This window comes from Lates calcarifer, linkage group LG23, assembly GCF_001640805.2.
Source record: "Lates calcarifer isolate ASB-BC8 linkage group LG23, TLL_Latcal_v3, whole genome shotgun sequence".
Lineage (NCBI taxonomy): Eukaryota > Metazoa > Chordata > Actinopteri > Centropomidae > Lates > Lates calcarifer.
In genome coordinates, this window is record NC_066855.1 from 16,496,413 (window position 1) to 16,510,897 (window position 14,485).

Genomic DNA, 14,485 nt, shown 5'->3' on the forward strand with positions numbered 1-14,485 from the left:
ATAGTGTTGCATCTATGTGTGGTCAAATTGTGTCATTTTGTGTCCTTTTTCTGGCAGTGTTGTCTCTCTTGCTTGTCATGTTGAATATCTTGTGGTTGTGGTCATTGTAAGTTTTTGTCTCTTTGTGGTTGTTTTGTGTTTCTTTGTGATTGTTTTATGTCTCTTTGTGGTTGTTTTGTGTTTCTTTGTGGTTGTTTTATGTCTACTTGTGGTTGTTTTGTGTTTCTTTGTGGTTGTTTTATGTCTCTTTGTGTTTGTTTTGTGTTTTTTGTGTTTCTTTGTGTTTTTTGTGTCTCTTTTTTTGTGTTTTCCATCATTCTTTGGTAAAACTGATCATGAAAAAGGTATTGACCTCCACTCTGTTTTATTATTAAATTTTAATCTGTGAACACTGCAGGAACCTTGAAATATGAGAGAAATATTCCTTTTAACATTTGTAAACCTCATTGATCAGCCCATGAAGGTATTTCATTATTTGTTTCTTTAAACTTCATTTTTCACTATGTGTCGGATGTGATATCTGATTCAGCTACAAGTCGAATTGGCTATGATGAGATCTGCGCTTCAATCGATTACTGATTGAGTCAACCTCTGACAGAGGTCTGTGCTCAATCAAATGCTGTTAGCTGTCGAGCAACAAAACACTGTGGTCGACAGTGTGCACGTTCCACACCTACAGCCACAGACTCTGATCAACCACGACTTAACTGACCTGTAGAAAACCATTTGACAATGAAGAAGCTATACAGATATATATTGAGGCAGACATCTTGGCACAAATGAGAGCAGTCAGAGCCAAACATCCCATTTTTGCCCAGAAGCTAATTCTGTCCCTTCATGTGTGATTAATGGATGGGTTTTAAGATGTCTGTTGCCTCTCTTCTGCGGCAGAGGACTCGAGCAGAGGACTAAGACAGTTTTGTGTTTACGTGTCTATAACATCCGACTTTATTGACATGATTGGACAGGCAGTAGGGCAGAGTTGTTATAGCTGTTAATAACAAATCTTTAACTGCAGTCAGTAGTTAAATAGAAGTATCATCTCATCATTAACAGCCTCACCCAACTGCTTTAACAAGGACCACAGTGGAAACAATCAGACTTTCTGTGTTATGACTGATGATTATTCTGAACTTTATCTGTGATTGTTTAAATTTCTGCAAATAAACTCAACAGTAGAATAACTGGAGGCCATGCCAGAGCTTCACAATGCTCTAAATATGTAATTTTGATATAATAATTTCTGCAGGTGCTCCAGAATTTTGCATTAATTTCAGACTTTCTCTCATAATGTCATACCTCATTAAAATCTGAACACTGACCTGATTCAAACATTTTTAGATTCAGTGAAACTTTTGGAGGATGTCATTATAACACGTCCATAGTGAATAAATGTTCATAAATCCTCTTAAACATAGACTATGGGAGATAGACAGATTATGGGAACTGTATTTCCAAAGCTTATATCATGATTATCCTCAAAGTGTCAAAATCCATTAATATGATTCTTTTTCAGTTTACAATATCTTTTTTTAACATTACTTTGGGATTGTTGGAGGATTGAAAACCCTGTTGATAACAAACATTTAACCATACAATCTGTGTGTTAATGTCTCAGTTGTCATCATATCACGTATCTCTGCCAGAGATTCACAGTTCTGGCAGCATGTTATTTTGATAATAGGACTTGATTAGTTAGTGGAGAAAACTAAACTAAGGTAAAAATCTGGTAACAGAGTTATTGTAGAATGTAAAACAGCCTTGTATAAGCCACACAATGACATCTCTCTTGGAGTATGGTTGTCTACTCTGTCTCTTTCATCCCTTTTTCTCTCTCAGTGGTGTCAGACTCTTTTTAAAGAACTGAATGCAGAGACCTTGTGTTTAGGTCAGTTTTCTGATTCAGCGCATTCAGCGTTCCTCAGTGCAAGTTAACGAGTGGAAGTTGTTCAGGAAATAGTGTTGCCTGGTTGGGCTTTATACAAGATACCTTTCAGTCAGGGGAAACTGAAAGAATGTCATTCCAAAGAATGGACTGCATTTCATTCATGACCAAACATAGAGCAGCATAATGTATGTGGGTAAGAGTATGAGGAAGAAACCATGGACATCAATCAGCTGCTATACTGTGACAGCTAAACTGCTCTAGTTTCAGTCTTTCCACCAGATGTTGAACCTGGCTGCAGGGATTTGCTCCCATTCAGTTACAGGAGGATTAGAGAAGTCTTATGCTGATGGGTCAGGTGATAAAGTTTGACTCATAGTCTGTGTTTCAGTTCATCCTAAACGTGTCAGGTGGGCTGGGACTGGGGAAACCTTTTCTTCATCGGAACTGACTTTGTGCATGGAAGCATTGTACTGTTGAACCAGGAAATGAACAAACACAAGTGGTTGTCACTGACCAATTGTCAGAATTGCTCTCCTATCATTTAATAAGCCACCATCCTCAATAATAAATTGTTTCTGGAAAGGGTATATTATATGAAACACTAGAATCTATGAATAGATAATTGATAATCGCTGGAGAAAATTATAAAACTAAATTGTCATCATCTCAGTGGAGGCTGATCAGCTTTCAGCTCCATGCTGCTGCTCCTCTTTGTAGTTGCAGGACTAAAAATAAGTCTGGTGATATTGTATATTTTAATCCAATCAGCAAATCCCATTAAAAGACCAAAACTAACAATGAATGTATCCTACTAACAGGTATTGTGTGTGTATCCTGATATTAAGAGCACATCGATGAAGAAGCATGTATTTATGACCTCAAGATTTACATCTTTATTTGGAAAACATGAACTGCAGACAGGGTGAAGAAGTTAGAAAGTACTGAGAGACAAATTAACACATTGTTGGCTTGTTTTTTCCTGGGATTTGTTGGCAGTAACAAACACTAGCATATTGCCAGCCTTTCTCTGTTAAAGTATGCCCATGGCATCCAAGGAATTAGAGCAGAAAGATGACTCTGAGTGTCTGAAGTTGACAGTTTATGCTCAGCTCAGTGATTGGTGTATTGAAGGAAAGCGATGGTAAAACAAAAGTACATAAGTATATTATAGGGTCCAAATACATTTGGCCATCAAGTATATTGTAGATGAACAAGTTCATTATTTGGCATCTTGCACAAACAGCGTCAGCTACTGTGTCTTAAAGGTACTCTATGCAAGTTTTTGCTATTGCTGTGTAGCCAACATTAGCATTGATAGCTGTTTTCTTTGAGAACTTTGTGAAATCAGCATCAAACTTGCATGCTTGCCGAGAGCTCCAGCAGTGGTCGGTCCTGTTTTGTAATACCACTTTGCAACGGTGAGTCACTGTAGTGTCCGTGAAAGGATGAAGAAGTAGCGCTGCCCAGAGGGAGTACTCTAACCTCTTGTAAACACAATGATGGCTGAAGCTCTTGGGAAGCAACCATGCCCACCACCGCTACCGTCCTGGCAAGAAACCATGTTTAGCAGCAAAGAGAAGAAGTGAAAGGAATAGAAGCCAAACACTGGCGCTGCTTCTCACATCTGGAGAGAACTCTTGGTGAGTAAAGGAATGAAGTTTGATGCTGAATTTGCGATGACTCTTCTAGACTCGGAAGTAAACAGCTAGTAATGCTAACGTTTGCTATGTAGTGATAGCAAAAACCTAAAACATATAGCACCTCTAAGGAATCAGAAGTACGTTGACCTGAAAGTTGGCTTCCTCTCAGATGAAGTGAAAATGGCAGCTTCTTAATCCAGTGTCAGTGTGTTGCTTTAATCCTGCTCCTGGGTCCACGCCAGACAACTCTGCATCTAGGGGAGAGTGCGGGGCTGAATTTAGGAGCTGCCGGGGCCTACATCATTACTGTGTGTGAAGTCACTGTAAACATTTGATTAATTGCTGAGAAGCAATTACGAGCAATTAAAGTCCTATTATGATGGCAGTGAAGGACAACATAAGTTAATCTGGCTATCATCACAATAATTAGCTCATCATTTTCTCACCAAGCTTAATGTACAAAAAAATGGGCTGTTTATTGGTTTGTTTGTTTAAGCTTTGCTACAATTTGAGGTCATTTAAAAGAAAGTGGTGAAGACATTTTGAGGCATATCACACCCACTACATTAAAAAATTATGCACCGTTAAACCTCTACTTTATTAGTTACACTTTGTGGTATCACTCACACATCTTCACATGGGGACCGAGTGACAAAGCAGTTTCTCTCAGTCTTTGTGGTTTTATAGCCGTTCTTTTTCTTGATCTTTTGTAGTGTGGTGTTTTGCAACTTAACACATGAGAAAATGTCTCACACTCAATCCTTTTTTCTCCCCTTCTCTTACCCTCCCCTGTCTCTTTTCTGTCTCCTTTGGTCTTTGTTTTTCTTACCCCCCTAGCAACAACCAAACTACTGGAGCTTCAAGGTCAGTGCCAATATTGTGTTTGTGCTTCAGTGTAAATCTGTGCCTCTGTGTGGATTTGTCTCTAATAGGATAACTTTCCATTGTGTCTTTGCATGCCCGCTTGCCTCTTCACCATTGCTGTGAGTGTTGGTCACATGTTGGCACACACTCCTGCATTTCACTTTCTCTCTTTGGTAGCAAGTAAACAGAATCCATGGGTTTCGTACAGGAGGAGACAAACTTGTCCAGTCGCTGTGTGAAGTACAATACTCTATGTGGTCTAGTTCAGGTAGAAAGCTGCTGGTTAGAGTTTAGAATATATGTTTCTTGTATCTTGTCTATAAAGGACACTGTGCAGAACCCTTCATAGCTTGTTTCCAGGTGTTATGCTCCTCGACAGCTCTTTCCTTGGTTGTAAAGAGAAAAACAAGCCAAGTGGAGATTTCTAGGTGGGATTTAGAATGGGTGCATCATCCTCTGCTGAATAATGAAGGGAAACAAAATGGCAAATCACTCTGGTTATCAGGCACGTCTCCACCACTTTAGTCCAGACTGAAATATCCCAATTTAGGAAAACAGTAATTTTACCGATGGAGTTGCTGCCTCGCTCGGTTGGTTTGTGCTATTGTGTAGTACTTTTACCTGTATAAAAGATCTGTAACACAATAACACAAACAAACTAACAGATCGAGGCAGCAGTATGCCAGCAGCTCCAGTGTTCTTCTCGATAAAATTACTGTCTTTGTCAATGGAGTCTGGCAGTGATATATAGCAATGTTTCTGGTTAAACAAAAAGGATCTTACTCTTTAATAAAAAGGTCTATCTCTGTAGGAATCCTATCCATGATGTTGCACTTGACATGGACAATTGCCCATTGGATTACTTTGCAGCAGCCGTTTCATGGTTGCTGGGTACACTGTTCTTGCTCAATACTGCACTGATTCCAAGGTTTTTGTCCCCATCAATCATTTACACCCACGCACATTGGAAAATAAAGCCCAGGTTCAAAAATACAGCCTGTTATCCTTTAAGTGATCCCCTTACTTTTCATCTAGAATCGTCATTCGACTCATGCCCCCAAACGCCACTTTTGCTTGCTGTGCAGTATTATTCCAGTTTAAGCTCACTTGCAAGTTTGGCTGCTTTCAGCCCTCGGGGCAGTTACACCTGAGTTATTATTTGATTAGCTGAACGAGAGCTTCTGAGCAGTCTAGAGTGTGGTAATGCAGACAGCTGTGAAACTGCTGTGTGTCACTGGTGAAAGATTATTCATGCCCTCTTATTTCTTAAGGTAATATTAATGTAATCTGTACTGTATTACACACTTTACCTAGTGACAGAAAATACAGGAGATGGGTTTAGCTGACATAAAGCAAAAATCATGAGCCAAAGTTAAGCCCACGCTGCTAAAAACACATGGTTCGCCTCCAGGATTTTTTGAACCACTCAGATGCCTCAGAGTGTGTGCCTGCACTGAATGCTACCATCAAAATGAAACCTCATTTTCAGTCAGAGTCAGATATTTTTACCAAGCACTGGCAAGGTTGGGATGTAAATAGTGTGAAATGTGAAGTTAATGTGAAAGTGGAGCCATTAGTGGTCATCAGTCACTGCCAGCTTCGTGTTATTGCCCTTATTGGTTTGTAGCTACGGCTCCAAGCTGGTTTCAAGTTTCCAGACTGAGGAGCTCGACTCCCATTATGTGAAAAAAAAAAAAACAGTAATGCAAAGAGACATTGAATGTTAGGAGCAGATTAATCACAGTCTTTAGTGTTTGCTCCTTGAGTTGTGTTATTTAGGAATGTGAGAAGAATGCCATTTAAATTTGAGTATGAATTAATTAATCTCACCAAAACAGTATGCTCAGTCATTCAGGGGGAAGCTGTAGTGTGGTTTATTAAAAGTGAAGGTGTAATCCTACCAATTACTGGGAAGAACCTGTGTTTGTTTTTTAGCCGTTGTTTTGTGTGGTTTAAGTATAACGAGCATCTGAGTTCATGTGATTATGTTTAAAGCGTCATGAATAAAAAAGAAACTTCTCGTTGCTTTGTTTATTATCATCAAAGATTTGATTGAATGCTGATTTTTTTAAGACATCTCCTGTTTAACCATAGACGAACCTCCATTTCACCTTCATTTTACTGGGATAGAGGCACAAATATCAAATTCTGGACCAATGAAACCAAAATGATTTGCATAACAAAATGTCACAAGAGGTCGGTGAGAAAATAATTTCTTAGTTTTTCTAATTTTGGATGAACCAACCATTTAAAATCCCAAGATAATGGAATTAAAATGCAGCAAAGTAAACATTTTAACAGGCTTTTGTAGAGAAAAAGATGTGGTTTCGACCTAAAATTCATGTCAGTGTTTCCCTAAACTAATGCAACACTAAGCAGCAATGAAAGCCTATAATGCATTCTTAGTTCCACCTCAGTCTTGAATACATTATGTTTATTGAACAGGCCCTTTTGACCCTTACTGCAATGTGGGAGATTGTACCGTTGTGCATACGCTAACCTAAGCACTTACCGCAGCTTACAGCATCTTAACCATAAAATGACTTGATATTCTGAAAGGCTCCTTGCATGCTTATTGCTGATACAGCGAATATAAACTGCTCAAGGATTTTCTGAAATGGAACAATAGAAAAGCTGCTGCTTTAGGATTAAACGGGCTGTAAGATGTTTGCTGTATTTTACAGTATATACTACGAGAATGTTAAAGGATATATCTTATTCTTCTGTACCCTCTCATTTTGTGTAGCTTGCCGTAGTGTTACTATTTTCTGTCTTTTCAGTTTGGGTCATATGCTTCATGTACCTCAAGATTAATTTACTAATATTGCATATTTGCATTTATCAGTACACCAGCTTGTACTGAGCCAAGTGTAAAATTTGGTTTGTGATATTTTTGAATTTGCAGTGCTTCCACTTAGTTTTTATGCACATTTTCAGTTTGTGAATAAAAACCCCAACACTGACACAAGATAATATAACAAATGGTACATGAGCATCAGAGCACTGATTTCAGTAATACTGAATGTACTAGTAGTATATTTATGAAAATATAATGCACAGCAGCTTCCTTTATTTTAACATACACAAAATCTTTTCTCATTCTAGTTAGTACGATGTGTTGTTTTTCATGTACAGTAGCAGCTGCAGCTCACTTAGTACATTTGCCTCATCTGTTTAGCTGGTGACAATCACACATGCTGGCTTTTTTTCTTTTTCAATCTCCCCCTATTTGTTGCCGGTCTGCAGCTCATACAGGATTGGTTATCGCTTCCCTTCCTCTCAGGGAGTCGGGGAGTCTCGCCTCGTCTTCTGATGCAATAGAAACCCCTGCAGCAGTGCACTGAGATGCTGTTGTGTGTGTGTGTGTGTGTGTGTGTGTGTGTGTGTGTGTGTGTGTGTGTGTGAGTGTGAGGGTGGGTATGTGTTTAATAGTCCCCCACTGGTCCCCTTTGATGTTTCATTGGTTTGCCAGCTCACTAAATGCACACACAAGCATCGATGATACTCCCACTGCAAGAACGCATCATAGATTAGCAAACACTTATGTTATCATAGATGCAAGTGCACACACATTCTCATGGACGCAGTGGTCATGGAAACTGTAAATATAGATGAAGTGTACATATATTAAACACACATCTCAAGACTCCCTCTTAAACAATCCTCCACGTCCTCAGACAGAACAAGCAGAGGAGATTGTCAGCTTGTCCACAGGGGTAAACGCGGATTCAAACACCAGCCTGCGACTGCTGCTGCCACTGACACTGTCAAAAACACAATGGAGCAGAGTGCTGCATAATTCTCTCCTTTTCATCGCTCCCAGCTTCACTTATACAAATATTAATGCTCCATTTTACGTCTCTCATGCTCTTGTCTTTCTGTCTGGAGTGGCCAAAGTAATCACAGCCTATTGTCTTCTCTCTTTGCCTCGGTGTTGAATTTAGAGGAATGTACCACACAGTGGGCTTACACAGAGAAAGGAAAGACGGGGGGACAGCTTCAATAGAATCCCAATTATTCGGCAGCCATCTTCATTTTGAAGAGAATTATAATGGAACCTATTGCTTGTGGGATTTTTCTTCTGCTTGTTAAAGTAACCATAGTGACAAAAGAGAGGAAATAGTTAATTAAAAAGAAATATCATTGCTGAGAACGTTCTACTGTATAATGCCTTACCATACATTAGCATACCAAAGCCAGGAAGAGTTTAGATGTTTTATAAAATTAAAAAGGGTCTAGGACATTAGTCAGAGAGAGACAGAACTCTGATAAACCAACTGTCCACCACCAGCTCTGCAGCAAACAGCAGACAGACACAGTCAGAGAGCAGCTGGTGAACACAGTGGAGCATTTAGCAGCTACAGAGTCAGAGATTTCCCTCAGGAGGTGGTGGAGACCAAAAACAGAGCTAAAAGAGAGAGAATATCGAACACAAACAGGACCTCAAATAAGTGATCATGTTGCTCTGTAGCTGCCGGATGACCAGCTGTTTGCTAACAAGTTCATAGTATTAACTTGATGTTGCATTCACATCTTGTTTCTGCCAGCTCCCAGTGGCCGAAAAACAGTTATTATAGGTTTAATGTTTTCATCTATCCAGGAAGGATTTGCATTGCAGCAGTATTGCCTTGCTTGCACTGTCAAAGTCAGACATCCCGTTCACCTTGCTAAATGTTGAATTTGGCTTCAGGCACTCTGTACACAGTTAGCTACAGTGGTACAGTTATTTCAGCTTAAACTTTTCCCTATTTTTGTATAAAGAAATATAAATAATACTGGTACAGTATAAATAATACTGGCTAGTGTGCATACATTTATATCTTTAAAAGGTTTTTGGACAAGTTTGTGGAAACTGTGTGTGAATCTTGAGCCTCTTGAGCAAGCATTTCCCATGACAACCGCTGAGTGAAAACTGAGAGCCAGCGTTGCTAGGAGACCCGTTGTCATCTTTTATGTTGTGCTACTGATGGGGGAATATATCAAATGTCCCATGAATGTTGATGCAAGGTGTTTTATTCTCTTTTTCAACTAGTCCACATAGATTACTTCCATTGGTGTTTGAAGCCGTCTGTTCCTTTACATCATGTGAGAGGACCCATCATGCTGTTATTTTAGAAGGAGAAAGGTAGTTAGCCTAGGCTGCTAATGTTATCACTCTAGTTTCTTCAACATGTGCTAAGTCATCATTAGCTTCTGCACACTCAGTTGGCAGTTTATTAGGTCCACCTAACAGTCTAATACAGCAGTAATAAATCCTCTGTCATAAAGTGAATAATGTTCAGTTTTAGAGGTGTTGATTCAACTGCATGGTCATTCTGAAGAATGTAGTCTTCGAGCCATACTTTGTTATACAAAGAGGTGTTTTTGATATTGAAGTCACCCTCCGTGATATAAATGGTGGACAAAATAATAGCAACACCTGTCATTTATGCCTAAAAAGCTTGAGAACTATCAAATAACAGAGGAATCCTTTTGATAAGATGATGTGTTTTTTGCTCCTTTTTTGGATCATGTACATTAGTATCGTGTCTTTCACATAAAAACTGCAAGATATTTTACAGTTGAACAAGACAGTACAGTAATGAACAGAGTTGTCAGCAAACATCCACAAAAAACTTTTTTTTTCTTTGGAGGAATTTTTTTTTTTAAATGTCACTACAGGGAGCTTGTGAGCTTTGCGATGTGCTCGTCTGTGCTCCACGTGTCTCGTATGGAGAACGTGACCGGGGTGTGTTCTATACAGGGAGGCGTCCCCAGACTACCCCTGCCATATTTGTCCCAGAGAGCTAGCTCAACGCTAACCCATTCAGACAACTGCTTTTGTTGCCCTCATGCTGTTTGGCTGTTGATATGATGCTCGGTGGAAAATCGCTATTCCCCAATCTGACTCGGAGAATGGCGGGAGTGTTTTCCACCGCTAAAAGGCTTAGGAGGCCGACTGCTGCAGTGTTCCCCCGACTGGCACTGTGCTGAGGCACGTGGCCAGAATCACTTACTGACACTTCACTGCCATCTGCCAAGACTGCAAGGTTTGCTTAGCAGTCTGCACATTAATAAGGCTGAACTTGGTGGAAAGCAATAACAGGATGAAAAGTTCCCACTAGATTTTATGAGAAAGACAATTATCTTTCACTGTAGGCTGTATATCTGAAGTAATATAGAGACAAACCAGGAATGAATGCTGTATCTATACTGTAGACTTGGCTGTGCAGGGGTTTTTACAGTTTATTTTCTAAATACAGTAAAAATCAGGAGGTCAGATGGATCATACTCATCCAGTCCGCTGATGTCAAGGTCAAACCCAGACTCCAGTCATCCAGAGTGTTTCAAACCTCTGATAGAAATGCTTTAACCCTGACTCACTAGTTCAGTGGGGAATATCTAGGCAGGGAAGTGAACAAGAGGTTCCCTCCTCTCACTTAAAAACTAGTGCCCTTGAGCAAGGCAATTAACCCCCAGCTGCTCCCGTGGAGCTGCTCTGTGGGAAATGGAACAAGACTGTGGCTAAATCAGGCAGCTCACAAGTGAACGTGTCATGTGTGCTCCTCGCCTCCTTCACCTGCCTCTCCTCCCTCAGGCTGTTGTTGTAGAGATGTGTGCTTTGGCGACTCGCCTCATTCAGTAATGGCTGCGCTGTAAAATGCCAATTCAGACGATGTGACACAGGATTTTATAAGCAGAATACGTTGGAGGAATGCAAGGATTCAGATGTGCTTTCAGCTGTAAGTGTCAGTGGAAAGGAATGCCACGGTTTGCAGTGATAATGGCCATGAAATCTCAGTGTTCAGGGGGTGAGGCAGCTACGTGTAGGGGGCACATGGTACAGCTGTGCACAGCTGCCTCGTCAATCAAGTCCCTGTGTATTAGCTGGTGGGAAATCTGGGTGTGAGTAACCAGTCGGTGCATGAGGGGTGGAGTTATAACGCTGATACAGAGCTGATTCACAGGTTTGAGGTTTAAAAGCAAGATCTGTGGATTAGTTTATATTTAGAAGCCTCTAATGACTACTTCTATCACAGTGTGAGGAAGAGGAGCTGATGAAGCTAAAGAGTAAATGGTGAAGCTCTTTTCTTGCTTTTAAACAAGATGCTGGAAGTAGAGGTAAGGGTCAACTGAACATAATGGAGGATGGTATTTAATCATCTACTGCTGTTCTCTCACATGCTCAGTGAGAGGTGTGAATATTATAAACTGCTGAATATTTTTTATAATTCACATAATGTTAACATCACATGGTTTGACTTTTTTGGCAGCAGCATGTGGTCAGGGCTGCAGCTAAGGATTGTCTTCATTATCCGATTAAACCTTGTGTTTGTTGACTCCAGCTTGTCACACAGACCTGATAATAATAATCGCAAAACTGACCATTTTTAATTTTTCGTCTTACCTTATTTAAACCTAATATGTAGAAAGGTATTGGGTTTGCAACTCTTCACTCTTCACAAACTGGACTTGCAAATTTGATGAAGGTGATAAAATATTGAATTTACTATAAGGCATTGGCATTACACCAAATAATGAAATATTTCATGTTTTATAGACTATACATGAACATGTATATATTTCTTTTCTTTGTTAAAAAGTCATTCAGACAAAGACTTATACAGTATGTGATCCTAAATAATGACTTAACCAGACTTCATAGAGGTTGGACTATTAGACCTTTAATGAACAAATTATTATAAAACTCCAATAACAGACACACAAATAGAGTAATCTGGGATTTGGGATGGCAAGCATTTTGTGAAAAGTCTATAGCACAGCTATACAGTAGAGAATACACTGTAAAATTCCATTGTATATAACCATGTTTTTTGGCTGGGGGCTCTGAGACCCTGAACTGAAGTAATGCGTCATTTTCTGTGGCAGACTAATGAAATGTGAAATCATATTTATAAGCAGTTCCCATAAAATTAGGAAATGTCACCAAGTATTAAGCTGATAAAACATTGTTCAGTGAGTCTTCTGAGCTGTAAAAGACCCGAGACCCAAAACAGAACATTAGAGTTCATCAAATAATAGTTTATATAATGTCAGAAAATAGTGACTTCAGAGTGCCTCTTTCATCTGATAGTCAGTCCAAAACCCAAACATACACAGTTTCTAATGAAATTCCATTAATATTTTTGCTTTAAAAATGACTTCAACTGTTAATTTGACAACACTTTAATTCCAACTAGTCAGTATTTGTAAGCAGCATATAAATATAAAAAATGGATTCTAACACACTGTCATTCAGTTGTAAGCAGATATGTCTTTATTAATGTATTTGTTAACAATTATGACTCCTCCTGTGGAAAAACTAAAGCTGCTCTTTAAACAAATGATGTTGTCATGTTATAATTTCAGACAATAATGTAAGTCCTTATATAACTACACTATAGTGTGTTATAAACCATTTATTATGTGTTTTTTCACTGGTATTAAATCTTGAATAAAGGTACTTAAAGTATAGTGTTGCTTTTAATTGAAATTGTCACCAATATTCTTTAATTAATGAACTAAATTCACAATTAATTTCACTATATTTGTGGTTATATTTCAGTTTTATTGCCTCCACTCCTCATAACAGACTCACCAACCCTCCACATAATGTCTCCACACTCCAGCAGTTACCACTCAGTCATGAAGCTCAGCCAGATGTTAGAAGCTGTACAGCATTTCCTGTAACAATAACAAACTAACCTGATATAAGAACGCTGTCATGTACTTTTACAACCAAGGTTTTTTTTCCTCAGTCTCCCATTAAAAAAATGAATGGGCAGCTTTGTTGACTCAAGGTTGTTGCTGCTGTGATTATCATCAGTGCTGCAGCAGCTTCGGCCAGACTGAATTATGCAGTATTCATTGCTCAGTGTGTCTGTGGTAGGAAGGGGGTGGTATACAGCCAGCTGTTTGTTAATTGTTTTGGAAAAAAGATAAATGGCTAGCTAGAGTAAACCGCCGTGATCTTAGGCGAGCTGGTGTTAATTTCAGTTATTCTAGTCAAATTATACCCACAAAATAAAACATGTTGGCTCTGATTGAATCATCTGTGGTGATGAAATGAGAATCAAAGAAATGTAATGCTTCTTTAAGAATATTTTAGATTTACTTTCAAAGTCATAATGAAATAATGACAATAGAATTATAACAACATCTGGGTTTGGTGTTACAGTATTGTAGTGATTTAGTGAGATGTGAGTCTAGGTGCCCATAACAAAGCAGCTTTGGCTTACTGTAGATGAGAATAAAGACAAAGACTTTGGAGGTACAATATAACAGTGACAAATGGACTTAAGAACATTTTCTACTCATTATTGGAAACTTGACAGTTTTATTCTTGAGCAGTTCACAGGTGGAACAAGTGGAATTATATACCTCTTTTCATTGTCTTACTTCAGTCGATTGCGATTCAATTTCAAGATGTAGAAAGCCATGTGATTTAGCTTTTTTCTTTTAAGTCTTGCATGACTGTTCTTCCATCATGAAATTCATGGAATCCTTCATGCAGGGAAATATAAATAGATATTTTCCAGACTGTATTTACTCAGTACTTCAGGTTTCAGAGGATATTTTATGCACATTTTGTAACAGCTGATTCAACTTCACAGACCTTTGTGCTGTCCATTATATGGTGTGATGACTGTATGTGTGTGCTTTTTGCTGCACAAACACCCTAGAGATATTAAGGTCAAACACACACATATTGCTCTACATTTGTCTTACTTTGGACACAGGTGCCTTTGGGTTTGGATACATGCTTCCATATATTTAAGCTATTTTATAGCACTATTACATGTTAAATTCACCTGAGTTTAACTGGTAGCGAGTGTTTATGAACCTGAGCCTTTCCCATGTTTTCGGGTATAAATGATTGAAAGGGACAAAATCTTTGCAATTGCCACTATTGAGCAAGAATGCTGTGCCCAGAACCGCTAAACAATTGTCCATGTCAGAGTACGTCCAAGTGCTTGTTTTTGCCACTGACAGGCTCAGATTGTTATTATAAGTGTCTGACAATAACATTAGAATCAGGATTGCTACAGAGACAGACCTTTTTATTAAGGAGTAAGATCTTTTTTGTTTAACCAGAAACATCACTATATATCAC

General features: G+C 38.9%; 1 protein-coding gene across 1 annotated transcript in view; it reads left to right on the forward strand.

Annotated features, from left to right (window-relative positions):
* Positions 1–14,485, forward strand: part of LOC108892027 (SRC kinase signaling inhibitor 1-like) — an 80,495-nt gene that overhangs the window by 28,737 nt on the left and 37,273 nt on the right. Inside the window, 1 exon segment of the mRNA XM_051066322.1 lies at positions 4,366–4,392. Within this exon segment, the coding sequence (XP_050922279.1) occupies positions 4,366–4,392 (27 nt within the window).